Consider the following 25,699-nt stretch of genomic DNA (forward strand, 5'->3'; position numbering starts at 1 on the left):
ACAGGTGTGTGGATCATCTGCTGCAGGAAGGAAACTGCTGGGTACAATTGTGTGTGATTGTGTGTTAATGTGTGTGAACATATAGATGTGTTTATTGACTATGTTTTAATATATTTTAGGTGGGTCATTATGCTCACTGTCTTTGCTCAATGTCTCATGTTGCAGTATTCAAAATGCCCAGATAAGCAATTGTTTCTGTGTAGCATTGTTGCAAGCACTGTAAACATATTTATTAACACAATATTTTGTGATGTAGCCTTTTATGCAGCAACATAAAATATCGGCCTACTCACCTATTGTTAAAAAAAAAAAAAAAAAAAAAAAAAGATGATTCTGCAGACACTGTGATTTGAATCAAGGATAAAGAAGCACTTTCATCTGGTCTGTCCCAAGTACACCACTACAAGAGATACTGAAATTTGTTCTCTCTATCTCTCAATTACTTCTTTGGTGGGTAAATATATTCTGTATTTACATATACTTAAAGTGTTTTGGCAGTACTATAATTTAAATGTCATGCCAATAAAGCAACTTGAACTTGAAAAACCTATCTATATGGGTGGACCGCCTTTCTCTTAATTTTTTTTCTTCTTTCCTTTTTCTGAAGGATCAAGTGACTGTATTTTTGATCAAATAAAAGCAGCCTTGTTGACTATTAGAATCTTCTTTTGAAAGCAACACTAATCTTACTGACCATGAGCTTACAAAAGGTGAAGTATCTATATATAATATTTTGATGGTTGGCAGCAACAGGAGATGTGATGGATGAGGTTGGAGAATGTGAAAAAGGACAAATAGAGGGCACAAGAGGAAATGTGGTACGCTGCAGTAATGACATCACATGTCTTCTTTCAGCGGGAAATGATTAGTGTTGAAGAATTTACAGCCTTAATCAATGTCCCGGCCCTTTCTCTTCAACTTCAAATTAGCAGAGCTCAGAGTTTTACATAATGACTGTGTCTGATGTGTAATACCTCTGTTTCTCTATCTCAGGCTTGGGAAAAACGAAACGCAAAATGAGCACACGGGAAGCCTCTCCAACACCCAGCACGGATGAGTACTCGTCTAACGGGGGTGGAGCAGAAAGAATATATGACCTGAACACTCCAGCGGTGGCGAAGTTTGCCTACAATGCGGAGCGGGAGGATGAGCTCAGCCTGGTGAAGGGAGCCCAGCTGATGGTGTTGGAGAAATGCAGTGACGGCTGGTGGAGGGGCAGCTATAATGGTCAGATGGGCTGGTTCCCTTCCAACTACGTCCAGGAGGAAGAGGTGGAGGACACGTCAGCTGACTTTCCCGCTGTCTTCACCTCAAGGCCAGACCTCAGTAACGGTCAGGGCCCCAGAGTCCTTCACTCTGTTCAGACGCTTTACCCCTTCAGTTCCGTCACGGATGAGGAGCTGAACTTTGAGAAGGGCGAGATGATGGAGGTGCTGGAGAAGCCAGAGAATGACCCAGAATGGTGGAGGTGTAAGAACTGCCGTGGGCAGGTGGGTCTGGTGCCAAAGAACTATGTGGTTGTGCTCAATGATGGTCCATTAGCCTCGGGCTCCCATTCCCAGCAGAATAACCACACGGGACCCTCCCGCACGGGGAAATTCGCCGGAAAGGACTGGTACTATGGCAGCGTGACACGGAACCAGGCTGAGAGTGCACTGAACGAGAGGGGTGTGGAGGGAGACTTCCTTGTGCGGGACAGCGAGTCCTCTGTGAGTCAAGGGTTTATCTGGATCTAATCGAAATGCAGTGACCAGAGAACTGCTTTCAATAGCTGTGAAAAGTCACTTGAGTGCTGTGTCCATGGTGCCATTTGCAGGGTTATTATGGGTAAATAAAACAGTTAAAACATTATGAACTGGAAATAAAATGAAAACAAAAACTGAAATAAACATAAATTAAATAAAAAAATGGTGAAAAGCATATAACAAAATGACTTTAAATATAACAATTCTACGATGAAAACTGAAAGTATAAAAATAAACGCTCATTCAGAATATTCTTAAAAACTACAATGAAAAAAAAAATTACTATAAATGTAACTATTCTATTAAAATAAATCCCGAAAAAAAAAAAAAATAATAATAATAATAATAAAAAAAAAAAAAAAATATATATATATATATATATATATATATATATATATATATATATATATATTAGGGGTGCTCCGATCACGATCGGCCGATCGTTAATGCGCATCTCGTCAGTAAAGCCGGTTTTCTAATCAGCGGTTAATTCCATCAGGTGCGTGATTTCACATAGAGCAGCTGTTACTACACAGAGCCGTTGTTAACTGAGAAGATGCACCGAAATACGCTGAAAATTAACGTGATTTGCGCATCTTCTCTATTAACAACGGCTCTGTGTAGTAACAGCTGCTCTATGTGAAATCACGCACCTGATGGAATTAACTGCTGATTAGAAAACCGGCTTTACTGATGAGAAGCGCATAACGATCGGCCGATCGTGATCGGAGCACCCCTAATATATATATATATATAGATATATAGATATATATATATAAAACTCATTCAAAATGTCAATAAGAACTACAGTAGTATGTAAGTAATACTAAAATAACACTGATCATTCACCATGCTTGGGTTTTAGGCACTATGTAAGTCACTCAGCTTATACTGGTGTTTTTTGCCATTCGCCAGAAACTAATAGTCTGCCCCGGGACAGGTTATGCTCTGGGTTAGAAAGCTTACACTGAAATTGGTCCAATCATGTATAAGCAATGTGACATATCTAATGCAATAAAGTTATTCCCCTATTTATTTTATTCTAAATTAGAGGTCACTTAACAGTTAATAGTGTTTTACAGAAAAATTTCAGTAATTTATTCTAATTGTTTTATTTGCATGTTATTTATTAGACATTAGATATCATAACACCTTTTTTCTGGACAACTTTCTTAAAATATAAGGTACTTTGGTAAGTTTAGGTTGTAAAATGTATTGTGGTGTGACCAAAAAACATAAACAATTGATAATAAATGATAGTGATGGATATATTTCTATATATTTAATGTATAAGGAAACTTTTTTTATTACTGTTCCATGACATTTTAGACCCATTAAATTTTTACTTTTCTGTAAGATTTTATTTTTTAAAACCATATGAAACAAGTAGTACATTTTTAAAAGCTTGATAAATTTAGAGCTACATTTCTTTATCGTGGACATACAAGCGCATCTAAAAATGTATATCTTGAAAAAGTCCTTTTTTTTTGTTACATTTCAAAAAAGTAAAAATTTCATTCATTCTAGATTCATTACATGTAAAGTAAAATATTTAAAACATTTTAATTTTGATGATTAGAGCTTACAGCTCATGAAAGCCAAAAATCCAGTATCTCGAAATATTGGAATGTTTACATCTGAGTATCATTAAAAGACTGTCTCTTGTTCTTTGAAACCACAATAATGGGAAAGACTGCTGACATGGCAATGGTCCAGAAGACAATCATTGACACCCTCCACAAAGAGGGTAAGTCATAGAAGGTCATTACTCAAAGGGGTGGCTGTTCAGTGCTGTATCAAAGCATATTAAATGCAAAGTTGACTGGAAGGAAGAAATTTGGTAGTAAAAGGTGCTCAAGCAACAGAGATGACCGCAAGATTGAGACTGTCAAGTAAAGCTGATTCAAACACTTGAGAGAGCTTCACAAGGAGTGGACTGAAGCTGGAGTCAGTGCATCAAGAGTTCATCAAGAGTTCATTCTCATTCTCAGAAGTCAGAAGTCTTCAGGAAAAGGGCTCCCAAGCCACTTCTGAAACAGAAAGGATCTTACCTGTGCTAAGGAAAAAATAACTGTCAAAGTCCTCTTTTCAGATAAAAGTAAATTTTGCATTATATTTGGAATTCAAGGTCTGGAGTCTGGAGGAAGACTGGAGAGAAAACAATGTGCTTGAAGTCCAGTGTGAAGTTTCTGAAGTCAGAGATGATTTACCGTACCGTGACGTCTGCTGGTTTTGGTCCATTGTGTTTTATCAAGTCAAAAGTCAATGCAGATATCTACCAGGAGATTTTGGAGCACTTTATGCTTCCATCTGCTGACAAGGTTTATGGAGATGCAGATTTCCTTTTCCAGCAGGAATTTAGCACAGTGCCAAAACTAATTCCAAAAGGTTTACTGACCATAATATTACTGTGCTTGATTGGCCAGCCAACATATCTGACCTGAACCCCATATGAAGTCGATCCAACAATACAGACGAGCTGAATGCTCAATAGTGCCTCAGCAGTGCCACAGGCTGATCGCTTCCATAACACACCTCACTGAAGCTGTCATTTGTGCTAAAGAAGCCACAACCAAGTATTGAGTCCATAAATTAACATACATTAAAGAACTTGAACTTTTCTGTTTTGCAAATCCCTTTTCTTTTTTTTTTCTTTTTCTTTTTTTGATTGATCTTAGGAAATATATTTTGAGATACTGGATTTTTGACTTTCATGAGCTGTAAGCTCTAATCATAAAAATACATTAAAAAAAAAAAAAAAAAACTGATATGTTTTACTTTACATGCAATGAATCTAGAATATATGAAAGTTTCACTTTTTGAAATAAGTTACCAAAAAGTGATTTTTTTTAAAGATATTATTATTCTTTTATATGCACCTGTACATGTCATTGAAATAAACATGCTTTTCAATCTAGAGCAGTTCTGTTACTGCATATTTGGGATGTTTTCTCTATTGTATACACCCAGCTCAGGACTATCAGCAGATGAGTTTATTCAGCTTTGTTAAATAAGGAAAACACCAGAAATGTGCAATGCTGGGGAGCTGAAAAGGAATCTATGGCTTATTGCGCCACCTGTAGGCTGAAGTTCACTAAACTAACATTCTGTTTCTTTTTCTCTCCTTCTCTCCAGCCGAGTGATTTCTCAGTGTCTCTGAAAGCAGTCGGGAAGAACAAACACTTTAAAGTGCAGCTGTCGAATGGAGTTTACTGCATCGGTCAACGCCGCTTCAATACTATGGATGAACTGTTAGAGCACTACAAAAAAGCTCCCATCTTTACAAGTGAACATGGAGAGAAGCTTTACCTTATCAAACCCCTCCAGTGACCTTCCACACACAAATGAGCCTTACAAACAGGCCTTTCTGGACCAGACCAGATCTGACCTCATACTGAGCCAAGTGATCTGCAACTCCTAATTACCCATCATTTCTCATCAGAAAACAAGGGACTTACTGAATACCAACCCACAGGAAAATCACAGGATTTAACATTATGTTGTTTCTGCCAGTGTGTTATTTCTAATCCTGTTGCTTTAGCTCATCTTTTCCCCTGGAGTGGTTCACTTTAATGAATATCGCCTTTTCCAAGTGATAATTGAAGCACTTTGCCCATGGCCTTGACCTTATTTTCTGTTCACACTTAGCCGACATCAAAATACAAGAAATCCAACAGATGCAGCCTTCACCTGATACAGATTTCGACTTATAAAGTTGTCACGGGGCAAGTGCACAAATACAGACGCAGTGGAATTAAAGGAAACTGTATATACAGTACATAGGAGTTGCCAAAGAGAGAGTTGTGACAGGTACTTGTCGCCCCCTGCTGGATGAACTGAGAAATGCTAACAGGAGGGTCTTATAAGATGAATGTTTTGTATATGCTTAACCAAATGTGCCACCTTCACATTCAAGCACTGCTCGTCTAATATATATATATTAGATATATAAGAGAACTATATCCACCTCGTTCAGACTGACACATCTGTATCAGCATTAAAGTGTTGCCATAGACTTCCATATTACAGCAAAACACTGTTCAAGTTACTTTACTAAAGGGTACCATTTGAAAATAATGGTTTGGTCTCTTTGCAAATGAGTCCAATCAGCTTTTGGTTTCTGAGCTTTTATAAAAGTATGGTACAAATGAATGTTACTGAGCATTGTTATTTAAAACCATGTTTATTTAATGTGAGAAAAAAAAGCGGTGGGGACAGTGTAGTGAGCTCCACATCTATAATAGCTGTGCAAAAAGTTGAAATACTCTTGTTTGATTAAACATTTTGCAAGAATATAATGGCAAAGTTGTGTGCTTTTTTTATTGTTTCTGGGTAATTTACAGTTTAAAAATGGGGGGTTGAAGTCTCTTTATGCCCACCGACGCTGCATTTACTTGATTAAAAAAAAAAAACCCCGGTAAAAAACATTATAATGAAAATATTGTCAAATGTAATTTATTTAAGTGGTTGCAAAGCTACATTTTCAGCAGCCAATAGCCATCAATTCAGTCTTCATAGTCATATAATCCTTTAGAAAAAACAATGTGCTGAGTTCATAATATTTTACAGTGACTTAAGTGAAGGACCAGCACCACATCCTCTTGTAACACTGAAAAATTTATCTTCCTGAATTTGCTTTTGGCTCATTTGATCAGTAAAAGAAAATGTTTCTATAAAAATGCACACCCAAATATAATTTTTTCACTTCCATGATTCATGGACAATTGTACATCACTTATAATTGATTAAATACAAAATCATTAGTAGTTATTAATAATAAATGCGTTCTTGCTAAAAAAAAGAAAGAAAAAGAAAACAATTGAATGCTGCACTGATTAGAATAGAGTTTTTCCTGTCATAACTATGCAAATATTTGATTTCAAAAATATATTTATTAAACTATTTCTTATGTTTTTAAATGTGTATCTTTTAACCTCACACCGATCTCAAATTTAAAAGAGGTTTTAAAATCTTATTTTGTGGTGACTGTGCTTTAAAATGAGGTTTTTATAATCATAATTCAAGTGATGGAGAATTTTGAAAGTCCGACAGTAATTAGTTTTGAGTATACTAAGGTTAATCCTGTATGAATATGGTTAACAGTTGAAAACATTTGAAAAAGTAATCAAACGTGATCAGTTACATTACTTTAATAAAGTAAACAAAAGAGTTATTATAACATTAAACCTGAACAAGATTCAGGTTTAAATAGATTAACTTTTTGTAATCTGTAACCTATTACATTTCCAAAGTAACCTTCCCAACACTGTGCGTGCGTGCGTGCGTGCGTGCGTGTGTGTGTGCGTGCGTGTGTGTGTGTGTGTGTGTGTGTGTGTGTGTGTGTTCTTGCTATTGAAAAGCATATTTAACAGCTGTTTGATTTAAGGTAAAGGCCCTAGTTCATGGAAGGGAGCACTCATTCAAAGAATACTGAAGAAAGATAATACCAGAAGACCCCTCAACATGGAGGGACATCTCACTATTGCCATCTTTATACAAAGTCTTTATGAAGTGCCTGCTTTCAGTAATACATTTTTGGCTGGTTGATGCTGGAATTTTGTCTAACAAACAAAAAGCTTACATTGAGCGACAAGGCATGAATGAGCATGTTTTTTTGCTTAAAAACTGCGATTGACGATTTTAAGCACAAATCTGCTAAGTTATACATTGTCTTCCTAGATTTCAGAGATGCCTTTGGCACATTACCTCATAGAGTCATGATTAATGCATTGAGATACAGTTCCCTAAGATGTGTGTAGACATAATAAAAGATGTATATAGTGACTCCTACATGCAAGTGATCTGTGGAAAAGACCAACACCACTTGAAGTAGGAATCAAAACTCGCTGTCCATGGAGTGCTGTAAACTTTATCATTGCAATAAATCAATGGCTAAAATGGCTCTGTACACGTGCCCTGCCCCACATCCTGTCACCGAACCCAGTCCAGGGTTATACTGATGATGTGGCCTTCGCATACTGAGATGAAGGTGTGATTAAAAACATGTTGTCATGCATTGCCAGATTCCTGACCTGGTCTGGCCTAGAAAAGCACAGTAAATGTGCAGTTTTCTATGAGAGGAGGAGCGGTGGCAACCATTGGTATAGATCAAGGGCCGGCCAACCCCCCTCTTTTACCATCTTAGACCAGCAACTCAGTGAGTGCACTAGACATCAGACCTACAACTACTATACCTGGCTCACAAGTTTAACATTGCTGGAGAATGGATTCTGCAAGTGACTGACATGGCACATCAGTTTATGACCAGACTGGAACTCATTGACGCATGACCTGTTTCTGTTACTCTAAAAGTGCTAGCAATAAGAGACATAGCTTATTCTAAAATTCAACATCTTTTTGCAAATGTCCATCTCCCATAAAAAGTATTGCGTGAAATGGACAACAGAACCGTAAACGTGGCTAGGAAATAGCTTTGACTCAACAAACATTCTACAAGATGTTTTATCTTCCAGAATAGACAGGAGGGGGGTGCTTGGAGTTCCAAATTGCATGTGGGAGTACATAGCCACAAGACAGTCTCACCTTATCAACATGCTAAACTGTGATGTCAGTGTGGGGCGAATGTCCAGAGCATCCTTGCTGCTGGATTTTAAAAGATGGAAGGTGCCACACGCATGCTGTGGGGAAGACAGCTTCTTGGGTTTAAAAAGAAAGACCAATGGAAAGCTAGGACGGGCACAGGGATTTGGTGTGTCATCAGACTGGCCAGACTTAAACAACCTAAGCTGGAGGAAAGGTACTGACCTCCCACTACCAACCTGTAGAGGTCTCTGATGCAGTCGTAGAGGACACATCTGTCATCGTGGAAGCCAGGCTGCACCATAACAACACTGTCCACCCGCTCCAGCCTAGAACATCAAGGCAGACTCTCCTGTCTATTCAAAGAGCCCAAAATATGGAGTACTGGTCAAATCTAAAACTCCAGGGAAAGTTGGCAGAACTGCCCTGCGCAGACCACTCTGTATCACACACCGTTTACAGCAATGCTACCATCAGTGAGGAGATCATAACTTTCCTTGTAAAAGCACATCTACAGGTTCTTCCTACAAAATACAACCTATGACTGTTTCCCTCCACCCATTCCCCCCTCTGCCTGCTGCATGATCCTCCTCAACATCTGGTGTAAGTAGCCTACATCATGAACAGCTGTTCATCATTTAAAGGACTATATACTGCCAGACATGACTGACTTGTGGACCTCATTGCTGCTCAGATTCCCTGCGTGGCTGATGAGCAGATCTTTAAACACACTACTGTACAGTCTGAATGGTTCAAGTCACCTGCAAACACTTTTCTAGGAATTGCTAATATACCAGATATCGTTTACATCTCTCAGAAAGGCAAAACAGTTACACTATTTGAGGTGTCATGTGCATTTGAATTGTTTATGGAGGACTCTTACTGCTCTAAGACTTTAACATATCAGTCATTAATGTCAACCACTGAGAACCTTAGGTACAAATGCCAGCTTATTGTGCCGGTGTTTGGTAATCTAGGTCATGTACACAGGCTGGTGATCTGTGGACTTTGCATTGGGAGGCTATCGACAATAAGGGTTAAACAGTTGGCAAAGTACTGTTCAATTTCAGCAATAATAGGAAGCATGTTTATTTGGAAAAGGTGATGTTTCCTGTACCCACAAAACTGTATTATCCATAACAATGTGCAGATTTGCTTTATCTATTGGATTATTTAAAAAAAAAAAATATTTATAATGAAATATGACTTGTAATGTGGAATCAGTATATCAGTATAATGTGGAATAAAGTATACAGATAAAGTATAAAGTATGTGTGTTTATATATATATAGCCTCCAATAAAGTTTTTGGTGCTTGCATGTACTGCTCACTAGAGGGCGCTAAAGTTTTTTGCCGTATTAAACTATGCTATGACCGGTTGTAATTCTAAGGTATTCTAATGTAATGACTGTTATATATCTGGTAAAAGTTCTGAAGTTGATTATAAGTGTACCATTTGCATTTGGAAGCTGTTGTAAAGCCACATCATGAGGTCAAATTATGCGAAACAGACGATTGTTAGGCCTCCAAAACAAAATAAACCCATCAGAGAGATGGCAGGAACATTAGGAGTGGCCAAATCCACAGTTTGATACATTCTAAGAAAAGAAAAAAAACAAGAAAGAAGAAACAAGAGAAAAGAGAAAAGAATGCACTAGTGAGCTCAGCAACATAAAAAGGCCTGGACGTCTACGGAGGACAGCAGTGGTGGATGATCGGAGAATCCTCTCCATGGTAAAGAAAAACCCTTTCACAATATCCAGCCAAGTGAAGAACACTCTCCAGAAGGTAGACATGTCACAGTTTTTTTTCTGTTAGTGCTTCGGTGACCTAAAGGGACATTAAAGTAAAGGTATTTACTTTTTCGTACATTTAAAATCTAATTTTCAGTAGACACTTTATGTGCAACACAAAACTTCATTTACAACAAATATGTACACAAATCTGTCCAGGAATGTGTTACAATGTAATAGTTTGAGTTATTTCCACATGGCATGTTTCTTTGAAACTGACATACATATAGACAGCATTATATTCTAAAAAAGAGAGGTTGAAACCCTGAAAAAGGCTTCTCTGAAATCACTCCAGTCTGTGCATTCTTGGACAGTACGGGTCAGTGTGATTTTAGTTTTATGTAAAACAGCAATACTGTGAAATGTTAAAATTTAAAATAGCTCAATTTTCATCAGCCATTACTCCAGTCTTCAGTGCCACCTGGTCATTCAGAAATAATTGTAATGGGCTGATAATCTTACTGTTATCAATGTTGTTGCAATAGTACATGTTATTAAAACTGCTTAGTATTTTTGAGGAAAGTATGATACTAATTTTTCAGCATTCGCTGATAAACGGAAAGGTCAAAATAACATTTATAAAAATAAAAAAAATACGCATTTCTAGCAATGTGAAAGTCTTTACTGTCACTTTTGACCAATTTAATGCATTATTGCTGAATTAAAGTTTTTATTTTCTTAAAAGTTCTAATTGACCCCAATCTAATTGATTTATTTTATAATTATAAATTTTTATACATCTTCACAATTGTATGTTTGCACTAATATTTTGGTTATAATTTCTATGAAGCCTGCATTTATAATGTATTTTATGTGTATTCTTTAGACATTATAATGTAATTATCATATCAGTGTTTTCTCATAACTTATATAACTATCTTTATAGTGCTCAGGAGTGGCTGTTCATATTCGAGGGTTTTCTATTATGGTAATATTAATTTCAATTTGAGCTGGTTTAAGATTACTGATAACCCTTTTGCATTTAAACAATGCATTATGGTTTTTGTAAGGCACTATGCATACATCACAATGCATTATAAAAAGGCTTCATAGAAAGTGTCACTGAATTAATTTATTATGTATTTAATTGATTTATTTTTTGCTCTCAAGAGCTGTTACACAATGATTCTTCTAATAGCTCTTGTGAACTAGATCAAAATTGCAAAGATGGCAGAAACAGCTAAAGGCTACCAGATTTGAGGCACCTTTTAGCTGAAATATTCTGGCTTTGTCAAACATGCTGAAACGTCTGAAAGAAAACTGGCAGAAGATTGAGAACAGACAATAGCTCAACTGTTCCTCTCAAACACGGGACTGCTTACAGAAACAGACAGCTCTACTTTTTGTGCATATGCACAAGTTTAACAGTCAGCCACTGTGAATACAGAATACAAATCAGTAACATACAAGGATAACAGATGAATGGAAGCTTATGAATAATGTGATATCCTTGGCATTAAATCCAGACCTTAAGAATAACTCTGAGCACTGTATAGATTAACTACTCTATATGCAGTTATCATTTAGTTTAAATATTCAGTTTTAGGAATAAAATTACTTGATTGATTTTTCTTCAGAAGTGGTGATGATTTGCCTTAAATTAAGGTCAGTGCAGTAATTTAGAAAGTTATGCAGCTACTGTCCACTTTCCTACCAGATGTGCCTCATTCTATTCAAGCTTTACACATTACTTAGTAATTACTTCTCATTTGCATTTATTGATTCCTAGTCTTACAAGAGTTACATCTATGCTGTCTTTACATCTGTGTATTTTAATATTTATTCAATTAATTAAACATTCAATGTGCTTCTATTTTCCTTAAAGAGGCCATGGAAAACCAAGGTGAGTTTTAAATTCTCATTATAAATTAGTTCATTTGTATCCTGCAAGTGCAATGGGGTTCCAAAATATCCTAAAATATGATGAATGGGGGGGGGTAAAATATAAGTTATATAATCTCTTTTTTATTCCATTGTTGCTGAAAGTGTATAGATTTAGTATAGTTTTTTTTTTTTACCTTTTTCCCCATTGTACCCTATACTAAACTATATGATTTAGAATTGAACATTGATGTTCTGTATAAATATATGTTCTCGAATCTTTCGTGTTGACCTCTCTTTGCCTTTCTGTTTGACTTATAGCTGAATCAAGGGAAAAAAGGAGTGTGCCTAACTGGGCGCTGACATCATCAGACTTTTTTGCCTGGATTGAAGAGCTGCGTTCTCACGCTGGCTATGACAAGATCGAGGAATTGGCCAGAACCTTCTGGGCTCACTTCCCTTCCGCCAGCCGCCTGGGTTATGACCCTCCCGCTCCAGAAGAATAATGCCAACTGAGTTTGAGTCTGTGTTTTGGATACCATTTGCCCTTTCGTTATGGCACATCTCTTGGAAAAGGAGACAAACATTCTTTATTATTTAGCGTAACTTGATTTGAGCCAGGGCAAGATACCCAGAGAAAAGTTCATTGTATTTTTTTTTTTTGTTTGTTTAAAAGTTACATAAAACCCCTTATGTAATGGCATCCAAAATCCAGTAAAAGTATCTTGCTCACAAACTCTTTTATTGACAAAATACTTGCTGCTCCTGATTCTTCTTTAAAATAAATGCACATTCTGGATTTGTATTTGCTATAAAACAAATAATATACAGTATATCAATATAAATGTATGCTACACACAGGTATGGTAGATGGCCATATAACTATTGTTGAGCAGCACGCAGGTGTGCTGTTATCAGTGGGAATGCAGTCCAGGTGCACAGAGATGACCTCTGAATGAGGGTCAACCCCCTCGGGACAAGTACAGTACATGCAGGAACACGGTTTGACTGTAACAAAATCACTCCAGTATAACATCACGTGTAAACTTTTCGAAAATACAAAGAAATATAAACACATATCATAAAAGCACATGTTTCAGCGATTCTCTTTTTACTTTGAACTTTATTTGGCTTGTTTTGGATATTATGTTATTTTGTTGGTAACATTTTTCAATCCATTTACAATAGTTTAAAAAAGGCTGAAAATGTATCATTTAACAGACTATCAGTGAACATCATATGTGTTTGTAATAAACAAATCCATCCATATATCTGTGGATTTTGATGTGAGAGTACAACAGGTGGTGGACTTTTTCAGTAGAGGAAATGCTATTATAAGTTATAAGCTGATGTTTTAGCTAGAAGTGAATGTTAACATGGCTTAATTATGAATTTGATTCTTATAAACAAACAACTTTTCACTTTTCACAAGAATTAAACTGATTTAACTTTAATTCCGATGGCACCCATTCACTGCAGAAGATCCATTAGTGCACAAGTAATGCAATACTAAAATTCTCAAATCTTTCTGATTCTTCTTGAAACTATTTTGGTTTAAATATTCCTTTAATGGCTTAGGGATCATGACCAACGTTTTTTATAGAATATATTAATCTAGGCTAATGTTTTACAGCATTTATAAACTCATATTAAGGTAATGTTAATTTATACATTGATAATTTGGTAATTGACTTCTGTTCATTTAATCATGTCAATTCATACATGTTGAAATGTTAAAAATGCATGTACTGTAATAGTAATGAATTCTTATAAATATTATTGAAAATGGAAAAAATCGATGCTTCAAAGTAAAGGATAGCGCTTTTATCTCTCATTCATATATTTTACACTAAGGAAGATCAGATTCAACTCACTTAAACATCAGAATTTGATAAAGAATGGGTATCTGCTGAATTCCACTAACTTTATTAAATGACTAACATCTGGTGAATTGTGTGACATGAAAACTCTTGTTCTGACTGTTGTCGAGAGTTAGTTCTGCGTTTATTTGTGTGTTTGTGTGTTTCAGAACTCAAACGTATAAAAAATAAAATACACATCCATAAATACACAATCATATGGCTATTGCCTTACAATTATTGTATGTTTGGGTCCCTATGAAATAGCCATAAGCATTAACTGATGTCCTACAGCGTGCAGGCACTTCAAAGCTACGGTAGGAAATTGAGTTAGAAAGAAAAAGAAAGATGTTTATTACATCTGGAAAAACATCTCTCTCCCTCCCAAGTTTTTATTTATTTATTTATTTATTTATTGCTGCTTCTGCCTTCAAATATACCCTCTCGAAAAACAGGAAAGAAAACTGAGCAATAGGATTACTAAACTTGCAGCATAAATTACATATTCAACAATCTGTTTCCTGTGACTGGGCAATGTCAATTTAGAAACCAGCCAGTGATTTCTGAATTTTCCTGATATTAATAAATGATGCTGTTTACTGCTTACGATAATCGTCCTTGCAGCAATAAAGGTGTTGATTGACTAAGTTTATGATGAAAACTATTTTCGATCACAAAGTTGGGTTTAACTAAAACCATGAGACCATGAACCATCGGTACAAACAACCAAACCACATAAACCCAAGCACACATCAAACATCACACAGTGCACTGTGGTATTTGTAGGTGTGTGTGTGTGTGTGTGTTGGGGGGGAGGGGGGGGGTTCTGTTGGCCTCCTGTACACATTCCTACACAAGCGCTAACAGGTCACCTGTAGGAATGTTTGCCTGTTGGTCCAGGATGGTGCCTCATCGTTCATCTCACCCCTGCTGATCAGACCCTTTCCCTGATAGAACAACAGCATGTCACTCCACAGCCTCTGTGTTCAAGCTGTCCTTCTCATAAGTATCCTGTCTCTCTGCTCACCCTCAGGTATGTCAGTTAAAGATTTCGCTACCATTTTTGGGCTCTCAGACGCCACATTTCAAGGTCACTTTATTAGTTAATGGGGGAACTTACAAGCCTTGTAAATAGGATTTTATAAAGTGTGACATAAAACGTAAAGGCCTGAAACTCTAAAATGTGAGACTTTTAACTCTGTGACTAATGTTTTCAGCTTGATAAAAAAGAAAGAAAAGTATTTTAATCCAATTTACTATTCATTATCATTAGTTTAATTTATAGAGTAAAAATAGAAATTACATTTCCAACATTTCACTGTTCATAATAAAACCATTTGAAATGTAATGCCATCAAATCCACTAATTTATAATCTACACATCCAGAAACATTAAAATGGCGATAAGATGCAATTATTAGGGTTAAAGCATGTGTGGAAACCAAAACAGCAAAAATGTACAAATAAATATTTAAATAATAGCAAAACAGATGCTGTAAAAGCTGTTTGGGTGGCAAATCTTTGTGTAGCTATAGCACTGCTTGCATTACAAATTTAGCACATTTGGTTTGTTTCTGATTTGAGATTGTTTCAGCTATGCTCATGTAGATTGCTATAGAGTTGTATAGCATCATATAGACACTCTACGTATATTAATGAAGATTTGTGGCCATTGTTAAATCCCAAAATAATGCAATTGCTGTTAAGTTTTGATTGGTTGTTGGCAGCTTTTTTATTTAGCTTTTTTTTTTTTCATTTATTCATTGTGCTTGATAATATGGGTTTTTTTTTTAGTAGCGCCCCCTGTAGGCAAAATTGTAATCAATTGTCCTTCTTCCTCAGAATGCGACTGTACAGTATGTGCACCAAGTGTCCTTATGTTTGGACTCTTGGAGATATAGATACATTTTTCATTGTGGGCAACATTTAAAAATTGTAATGCTAAATGAATGCAGGATTTGTGTGTGTGAGGATTCGGGACTATTCCACAAAGTTTGTAGACTCTAAACTGTACATTATTCGGACAAAGCAACAGTTTTTAAAAATATCTCTTTGTCAGAATAATGTACATAATGCTGAAGAAAATCTGTGAAAAAAATTCAGAAAGTTCCAGTCAACTATAATTTCCATAAATGAAATAGATATTACAGATAACTTTATTTGTTTGCTTGTTTTAGGTGGTGCATCTGGGAGTAGACTACAGAGGATCCTCATGAAACGCAATGGTGAGATGATGTCAGCCTCGATATGATCTTTTTGAAAGATTTTAGTGATGCATGGTTAATAACTCTCTTTCTACCAGTCCATATCCCACCTAATTACCCATCATACCAATCATGCCAGTAGTTTAGTCATTTACTATGAATCCATTAATTATAGCCTGATGCCCTCCATCTTTTCCTCCATAAATTCTTCACACTTGTCCAGAACTCCTCATCAGCTTCTGACCTCCAAAGCTGACAGAGATTGATGTGTTTCAAGGGAAAATAACATGGGTGATTATAAACTAAAAACATCACTGATATTTATAACATGGAGGTGTGGAAGCTTTGGGCAATAGATCAGGTCACAGTCTCTGTGTGTCATCGTCAGAGCAAGATAATTGGGCAGCGGTTCTGTCCCTTTAGGCTGTTATCATCCTCTGTGCTTAAAACACACATTTCTCTTTAACACTGATCTGGGGCCTGCTCTTCTGGTCTGTTGAAACAGTAAAACTAGTTTTAAATTGCATAGGAATCAACTGTAATATCTGACTCTGGACTATTTTTTTATTTTCTGTTCTCTTTCCACAGCAAAGGAGCTGGAAGCCAGAGCCAAAGCACAGATTGCAGTGCCGCAGTCAAAGGCTAAAGAGTTTCTGTCAGATTTTCACAGGTTTAAGAGAAATGTATGGGATCGGAGCCGTCCTGATGTCCAGCAGTGGATCCAGCAGTTCATGTACATGGGCTATGATGAGGCAGTGAGTAAAACACTGGTCACACAAACTGCATCAATTACTGTATGCAAAATTGTCAAAACACATCCAAAAAGTGCATTTGCACTTACACTGACTGCATTATCATGCAGCCTTCTTTATCATTTTATTTTTAAGTGCATGAATGAATTAAATGTTTATATAACCATTGGATGTCAAGTAGTTATCAGCAAAATCAAATGAAGCCAGGCCTGGCCTGTAGTTATTATGAGGACAAGGCTAAAGCTAGAGTGCTTTGAACACTTCACTATGTCATTAGTGCAGTGAAGCTGACTATTGATGCATACTATAACACTGGAACAACAGACACCTGTGTCCTGCTGGACACAGCTGCTCTTGTGTGTACAGTATGTGCATTTGACTTTCTTTAGTGAAAAGCCCTGTTCACACCAGAATGAATGTTTGGTGTCAGAATTCTGTGTGATAACCATTTTAATTTGAGGTATTTTGTTCACATGCCCAGTGCAACTGTTGTTACATAAAACTACTATTTAGTTCCATTCACAAATGGCTTATTTTGCTACAAAAATAAGAGTGGAATATTTTAGAACTAGCAATGTGAGAAAATGTGTTCTCCCTCGAAATCAGAGCTCCATCAAAGATAAGTTCATAGTTATTTTAAAAGCACACAAATGCGATTAATATAAAGGGGCTATATGTAAGAATCTTTGTGTATTAATCACGTTTTTATTGCTAATTTGTGAATTTAAAAAAAATCAAACCTTCCCTGGAGTTTCTGTTTTTTTTTTTTTTCAGAAAAATTATACCTCTTTCTAAAGAAATTTGAAGCAAACATAAAACTGTCAGACGGAATTGCTGAATTGAATAAATATCTTGTCTCTGTACTCTTGTATTTGTTGTTGTTTGATGAACACCAATTAAAATCTAAATGGCTGTTTGAAAACATGCCATTACTTTTAGTTCCTTTCATCTCCATAACAGGCAAGTGTCAGAATGGGGTAACTGGAGTATTTCTGTTTTTCTATGCACCCTACCTACTGTCAGAACATGAATTAGCATTTTCATTCAATCTCTACTGTTTTTAGACATTGATCTGAACAGGTAAATCCGTGTGAAAAGCTTTATGCACTGAACATTCCTGTTGGTGGTCTGAACACAAAAGGATAATTTTTGAAAAACATACTTATATTTTATTAAAAATACAATATAAATAACATATGAAATGTTGAAAGTTAGATGTTTTGAAATGTCATGCCAAATATTGGCTCATTTTGGATTTCATGAGAGCTACAAATTCCAAAAAAGTTGGGACAGGTAGCAATAAGAGGCTGGAAAAGTTAAATGTACACATAAGGAACAGCTGGAGGACCAATTTGCAACTTATTAGGTCAATTGGCAACATGATTGGGTATAAAAAGAGCCTTTCAGAGTGGCAGTGTCTCGCAGAAGTCAAGATGGGCAGAGGATCACCAATTCCCCCAAAGTTGCGGTGAAAAATAGTGGAGCAATATAAGAAAGGAGTTTCTCAGAGAAAAATTGGAAAGAGTTTGAAGTTATCATCTGCAGGGCATAATATCATTGAAAGATTCAGAGAATCTGGAACAATCTCTGTGCGTAAAGGTCAAGACCAGAAAACCATACTAGAAGCCAGTGATCTTCAGGCCTTAGAAGATCACAACATCACATACAGGAATGTTACTGTAATGAATATCACAACATGGGCTCAGGAATACTTCCAGAAAACATTGTCGGTGAACACAATCTACCGTGACATTTGCCGTTGCCGGGTAAAACTCTATAGGTCAAAAAATAAGTCATATCTAAATATGTTCCAGAAGTGCAGGCATTTTCTCTCGGCCAAGGCTCATTTAAAATGGACTGTGGCTATTGGAAAACTTTTCTGTGATCAGATGAATCAAAATTTGAAGTTCTTTTTCAAAAGCTGGGATGAAATGTCAACCGAACTAAAGTGGACAAGGACAACCCAAGTTGTTATCAGCGCTCAGTCCAGAAGCCTGCATCTCTGATGGTATTGGGTTGTATGAGTGCATGTGACATGGGCAGCTTACACATCTGGAAAGGCACCATCAATGCTGAAAGGTATATCCAAGTTCTAGAACAACATATGCTCCCATCCAGACTTCGCCTCTTTCAGGGAAGACTTTGCATTTTCCAACATGAGAACGTCAGACCACATACTGCATCAATTACGACATCATGGCTGCGTAGAGGAGGGATCCAGGTACTGAAATGGCGAGCCATCAGTCCAGATCTTTCACCCATAGAAAACATTTGGCGGATCATTAAGAGGAAGATGCAACAAAGAAGACCTAAGAAAGTTGAACAACTAGAAGCCTGTATTAGACAAGAATGGGACACCATTCCTATTCATAAACTTGAGCAACTTGTCTCCTCAGTCACCAGACATTTGCAGACTGTTATAAAAAGAAGAGGGGATGCCACACAGTGGTAAACATGGCCTTGTCCCAACTTTTTTAGATTTGTTGATGCCATGAAATTTAAAATCAACTTATTTTTTTGCGTTTCTCACAGTATGATATGTCATCTATGTTTTATTCTGAATAAAAGATTTAAATTTGAAACTTTATATCATTACATTCTGTTTTTATTCACAATTTGTACAGTGTCCCAACTTTTTTTTTTTTATTGGGTTTGTACTTACATTTCTTCATTTGGGTTTGATAAGTAAGTGATGAAAGAATATATATATTTTTTTTCCCTGGGTGAACTACCCCTTTAACACTGTAATTTGGGTTATTTATTTATTTTTAATTTTATATTTTCTTTCATTAAAATCTGTCCATTTTTCCCCCTTTGAGACTGAAACTGAATTCCTGACATGATCCATTGTCTCATTTCACCACTATGTATTTCCAGAGACTGGAGACTGATCTCTCCTATTGGATGGACCAGGCCAGATCAAATGACCAGGGCCGGCAGCATCATCATGATGAGAATGCACCTATGAGCCAACAGGACCCCAGTTCCTACAGACACGGGGCTAATGTTAATTATGATTACTATTAAGAGCCCTAGAACCTAACATTCACTCAGAAACCTGGAGACTATTGCCTGACTTGTAAATCATTCTAATGCTCTAAGTCAATGTATATTCACAGAACCTACAGTATGCCCCATAGATGATGTGTGTTTATACACACACACACACACACACACACACACATTACTATGTGAGTGTGATTATGCAATTTCTTTAGGGGTAAGCAAAGCAAAACCTAGAGAGGAATGAATGCACATTGAATAAAAATATGTCTATAATGCTGATGTTTTTTGTGTGTTTGAAGAGTGGAGAAGAGTCTTAGTATTTGTCGCCTAGTTGTAGCCAAAATAGTTTTGTACGTTTTAACCCCTTAACTGTCACTCATGTTTTTGAAGATAGACTTGATTGTGCATGATACAAACCTAAATTTTTATAATTCATGACTGAAAACATTTTGTAACATGATTTTGATGTGGTAATGCAATGTCTGATTTTAAAATGGGTTTTAAAGGAAGAATTTTGAGATTTTATGTTTTCAAGTGATATATAACTTCTGATGATTTCTAAAATGTGATAGCGAAGGCAACGAGTTAGTCTTTTTTTAAAACAAAGGTCAAAACTCCTCTTGTAATGTAGATTTCTGAGGGTGCACTCTTGTCATAAATTAGTCTATTACTTTTCCTACATAATTTTTTACCAAAAAATATTGGTAAAATATATATTTGGGAGTCTTAGACCTTTCCAACGATATATAGTCTGTCAAGATTAGATTAGATTTGATTGCAATATAGTATAGTCAACGTAGGCTTCCTGTATTCGGAACGGGGTGACAGTTAACAGGTTAAATATCTCATGCATATAGCGCTTCATAGGCTATATCATGAGATTTTGGTGAAGTGTATTAAAGTGTATTATATTGCCACAATATGTTATAACTGTTATAACATGTAAGTAAATAATGCGATGCACTTGCTAATTATATACATCTTCTGTATCTTAAATCTTGGCAACTCCATTTTAGCTTGATTTTCATACATTTAAAGTGAAACTTATAATGCCACAATTCCAACTATGAAAACAGTACATTTCTATCTTAGTTTTTTTTCCCCTATATTTCACTTCCTAGTGGTGTGTCATAGGATTTTTTATTTAGCAAAACTGTACGGTGTTATCAAATCAGTTGGGTAAATGATTCAATGACTCACTTACAATAGATTGACAGTTAATTTTGGCCACCTGCTAGCATATACCTGCAGACAGGGTGGCTGAATAATCCCCACCTGTAGTACATTAATAGGCATCTTGATTGGAACATGCAAACATGGAAGTTTAAAAATAAAATTAAAAATTAAAGCAGATGAAGAAGAAGGGGTCAATATTATTTATTTATTTATTTGAACTTACTTTCGTTCATCAAGAATACATTGAATTGATTAAAAGTGAGAGTAAGTAGATTTATAATGTTACAAATGATTTTTCGAAAAACACTGGAAAAAACATATCATGCCACAATAATATTAAGCAACAAATATATATATATATATATATATATATATATATATATATATATATATATATATATATATATATATATATATATATAAAACATTTAAAAACATTTAGTATTACACACACACAATGCATTTTTGATCATACGCGCATCCATGTTGAGCATAAGAGACTGTTTGAGAGTTTTTTACATGTGAAAAAACTTTTAAAATAAATAAATTGCAGCATCCACAAATTGTAGTTTAAACAAACCAAAATAAAAAATTTCTGTTGTATAGTGCTCTAAACATACTGTAGGTTTACAGTATCTACATGTCTTTGATTCTTCACAATTCATGTGTAAACTCACCTAGCACACTGGTCAAAATATAAAGTCCTCTAATGTTTTATGATCAAGAAGAATAACCAAGAACAGACTATATTAATTGAGTAGGCTAAACGACAAGATTAAGGGGATTTGAAAGTTATCTTTGTTTGGATTTGTTGAAGTCTGTTTGGTACTTTTACTTAAAAATCAAGGCACATATTTATTTCTGTCAAGGAATATAAACAAACCTATGTCTGAATCAATGCTTTTTTTCCATCTTGATTTTCACCATTTATTACAAACATGAAAATTAAACAGTGGAAATGTATTACAATTTTTTTTAACAATAGAATGATTCATTTCCATTTCCATTTGCGGGCGGTGACTGCACTGACGTTCCACACTTATCCTTATAACGCCAGAGGATAGAGCAGATACAACTACAGTACTGATAAACAGCAGACAATATAAATTTGAATCATACTGCTGAATGTTCGCCCATTCATCTGTTATCTGTCACATCTGTTATTACAGTAATTAGGTCCTTCAGTGCTTTATCATGTGTGCTTCAGAAGAAAATATGCACAGGAAATCAAGGCAATGCAAGCAAATGTACTGTATTCCTAAGCACAATTAAAAACAACAAGTTGACCAATGTGCTGTACAGATTCTAAAAAACATAGATAAACAGACAATATATACACATCACTTACACTGCACAGAGCATATGTTCAACATAAAACAACATTCAAAATTCCACCATGTCACTGAGCAGCATTTTGCAAAAAAAGCCTAGGAGAACAAATTAGTCTTTAAAAGGGACTTAAATTACACCAAAGTGGAGGCAGTTCTTATGTGTAAAACTGTTCCAAATGGCAAACTGTTCCAAAGCCTCTGGGCCGATACTGCAAAAGAACGGTCTCCCCACAATATCAGTCTTGACTTAGGAACAATCAAGAGTTTTTGTCAGAGGACCTAAGAGATATTGATGGAGTGTACATATGTAACAAATCAGAAATATAAGGTGGTGCAAGGCCATTTAATGATTTTAAAAAACAACAGTAAAATTTTAAATAAATTCTTTAACAGACCAGCAACCACTTCAAAAAAATGGGAGTGATATGATCCGATTCCCAAGAACCTGTTAACAACCTTGCAGCAGCATTCTGGACATACCATACTCATGGTAAGGTGGTCTGACTAATCCCTACATGCAAGGAATTACAGTAGTTCAGACGAGAATAAACAAAAGCATGCATCACTCTTTCAAAATTACAAAAGGATGAAAACAGCTTAATCTTTGAAAGGGGTTCCTAGTTGAAAAAAGCCTGATCGAACCACACTATTGATCTGTTTATCAATTTTCAAGAAATCATCAAAAATTACACCTAATTTTTATTACAATTGATTTACCATAGATAGATAAAGGGCCTAAATCAATTTGAGTAGACCCAGATGCATTGGAGGGTGCAAAAACAATAGTCTCAGTATTACTTTCGTTTAGGTGCAGAAAATTAACACCCAACCAAGTCCTTTAAGCATGCAAGAAGAGGTTCTAAAAAGTTGCTTTCCTTCTTTACTGTTACATAAATCTGCATATCATCAGCATAGTAATGAAACAATATACCATGTTCACTAAAAATATATCCAAGTAGCAGTATATACAATGAAAATAATATGGCTCCCAAAACAGATCCTTGCGGCATACCACATGTAAGGGAGGCCGATGATGATGAAAATGTCCCCAGGGTAACTGAAAAGCTCCTATTGGTTAAATAAGACTTAAACCAGTTCAATACAGTACCACATATCCCTATCAGGCATTCAAGTCAAGCAATAAGAACTTCACAGTCTATTGTGCCAAAATCTGCACTAAGGTCAATTAACACCAAAATTGTAGTGTCACCAGAGTCTACTGCTAGTAAAACATCATTGAGAAATTTCAAAAGCGAAGACTCTGTCAGACTATGTATTATGATGCTCCCTAAACCCTGACTGGAAAACTTAAAATAAAGAATTCTTATTAAAAAAATACTGCAGTTGAATAAGGGCAGCTTTCACCAGCACCTTTGATAAAAAAAAGGCAGTTTTGAAATAGACCTGTAATTTGCGTAGTCTGTATGTTTGTATGATTAGTCTTGATGGAACAACAAGAAGGGAATCCGATGACTTCGATTGTTCAACTATTTTAGCCAAGGTAGAAAGTTGAAGATTTTTTAAATGATAAAACACAGTAGGGTAACAAGAAGGAGACGAGGGATCACTTGCTACAAGAATTACAAGAACTAATATTTTGGATCTTTGAGACAAAAAGACTCATAAAATTCTCACAAGCCTCCACTGAAATCACAGGCCCAATGCTATTTGATGGATTAATAAAAAAAATAGTATTAAACAGTACTCTAAGTCTATGACAATTATTTTCAATAATAGCAGAAAAGCACTTAGCCTTTGGTGCCTTAACTAGATTTTGTTAGAAATGCATGGAGTCCCTCAAAATTTCAAAAGACACCTGGAGCCTGTCCTTCCACCATTTACACTCTGCTCTTCTTCAAGTTTTTCTGAGAGCATGTGTCGTATCATTAAACCAGGGATCTAAGTTTTTACATGTTTCACCTTCAAAGGAGCAATAGAATCAAAAATGGTTGAACAACCAGAGTTGAAAGAACACAGTACAGGCTTCGGGATCCGGATATAGTGGATGACTTTCAAAGGTAGAAGTATTATGATTAATCAAAAATGCCCTTGAAAACTAATTAATAATGTTAGTTCTGCATACGACACAAAAGAGTCTAAAAGATTCAAAAAGTGTTTCACCAGGGGGTCAGCAGGACAGCACAAATGAATATTAAAATCCTCCAAAATTAAAAATGTATACAATTTCAATAAAATATCCTCTAAGAGTTCAGAAAATTCATGGATTAAGACTATTGAATTTGGGTGGCCGATAAACTAGTACACACAACACTTGCTCCACATAATCCAATTTGAAGGATTACAAATCAAAACTAGTGAAGTCTTCAAACTCTTCAGGTCGACGGAACAAGCTGTTTTTAAAAACTGAGGCTAGACCTCTGTCCCTGCCCGAAAATCATGGAGAGTTAATAAATTTGTCAGGCCAGCAAAAGGACTTAGATCACCAGAGGATAGCCACATATCAGTCCCAAATCTAACATCCAAAAAAACACAAGATAAATAATAAATATCTTATTTTAAAGCAATCTCGCATTAACCATTGCAATTTTGATTAACAAAGAGTCACCTACAGACTGTGATGAACGACACAGCGGTCAAAGATTTTGGAGACATACACTCTCACCTTTACGGAGATATGGCATCCAATGTATAGTGTGTTCTACAAAGATTTCCAATGCAGTCGGACCAATACAAGCCTTTGCCAGCTCCAGAGAATGCTGATAAACTAATTGGTGACAGGCCCACTCACCTTTGAAACCATGGTGATTGAAGTCAAGCAAAAGAGGCCAGGGAAGCCAACACAGGGCCCGCGGCACCTCGGACAGGACTGGAAGAAGGAGTGAGCATGGTATTCCACATTCTTGCTCAAGCTGTAGAGCCACAGTGTGTTTTATGTTAATCAAAATAAGACAATCATAAACCTAGATGGCAGTTGCAAAGACAAAGACAAACAAAATAAAATAAAAACAAATAAATCAGGTATCAGACGGCCAGCCATGCACATCTGTGCCATCTTAGCTTTAGTTTTTCATAGTTTTCATACAGAAAACTGTGTTTGTGTGGTAGATCATTTATTATGCTTTAAAGTGTCTGTGTAAGTGTGCAGATGACAGTGATTGTAAACAGCAGATTTGAAGTATAAAACTTCAGTGGATCAGAGCCCTGGGTTTAGTTGTCATCCTGATGTTATTGCTTCAAAATCCTTCATTTATATCCAGCTCTCTAAACTAATACTGTAGGTTTCTGTCTTTAGTGCTGAGATCTGTTATATAACACTGCTACAAATACCAGTGCATCTGAAGATCAAACACACATGTGAAAACCCTATTCTTGACAATATTTTAAACAAAAATACTGCTCAGGCATTATAATTGTATCCAGACTAAAGGCCCGTTCACACCAAGCACGATAACTATAAAGATAACGATAAAGATATAGTTCTAAAAATCATTCTCAATTGTAATAATAAAATC

General features: G+C 35.9%; 2 protein-coding genes across 3 annotated transcripts in view; both read left to right on the top strand.

Moving 5' to 3' along the window:
• The window catches only part of LOC113093990 (cytoplasmic protein NCK2-like), a 40,117-nt gene extending 34,074 nt beyond the window's left edge, over window positions 1-6,043 (top strand). For both annotated transcript variants that reach the window (XM_026259626.1, XM_026259632.1), the window contains exons 3-4: window positions 994-1,709; window positions 4,881-6,043. In XM_026259626.1, the coding sequence (XP_026115411.1) occupies window positions 994-1,709; window positions 4,881-5,075 (911 nt within the window). In that variant the 3' untranslated portion in view covers window positions 5,076-6,043. The remainder of the gene's footprint in view (window positions 1-993; window positions 1,710-4,880) is intronic.
• Window positions 6,044-14,641: 8,598 nt separating this feature from the next.
• On the top strand, window positions 14,642-20,188 carry LOC113088450 (augurin-B-like). Its single transcript, XM_026255770.1, has 4 exons — window positions 14,642-14,791; window positions 15,935-15,982; window positions 16,550-16,716; window positions 19,591-20,188. The coding sequence occupies exons 1-4, from the start codon at window positions 14,722-14,724 to the stop codon at window positions 19,738-19,740; spliced, it is 435 nt and encodes a 144-aa protein (XP_026111555.1). The 5' UTR covers window positions 14,642-14,721; the 3' UTR covers window positions 19,741-20,188.
• The last annotated feature ends 5,511 nt before the right edge of the window (window positions 20,189-25,699 follow it).

This window comes from Carassius auratus, chromosome 6, assembly GCF_003368295.1.
Source record: "Carassius auratus strain Wakin chromosome 6, ASM336829v1, whole genome shotgun sequence".
NCBI lineage: Eukaryota > Metazoa > Chordata > Actinopteri > Cypriniformes > Cyprinidae > Carassius > Carassius auratus.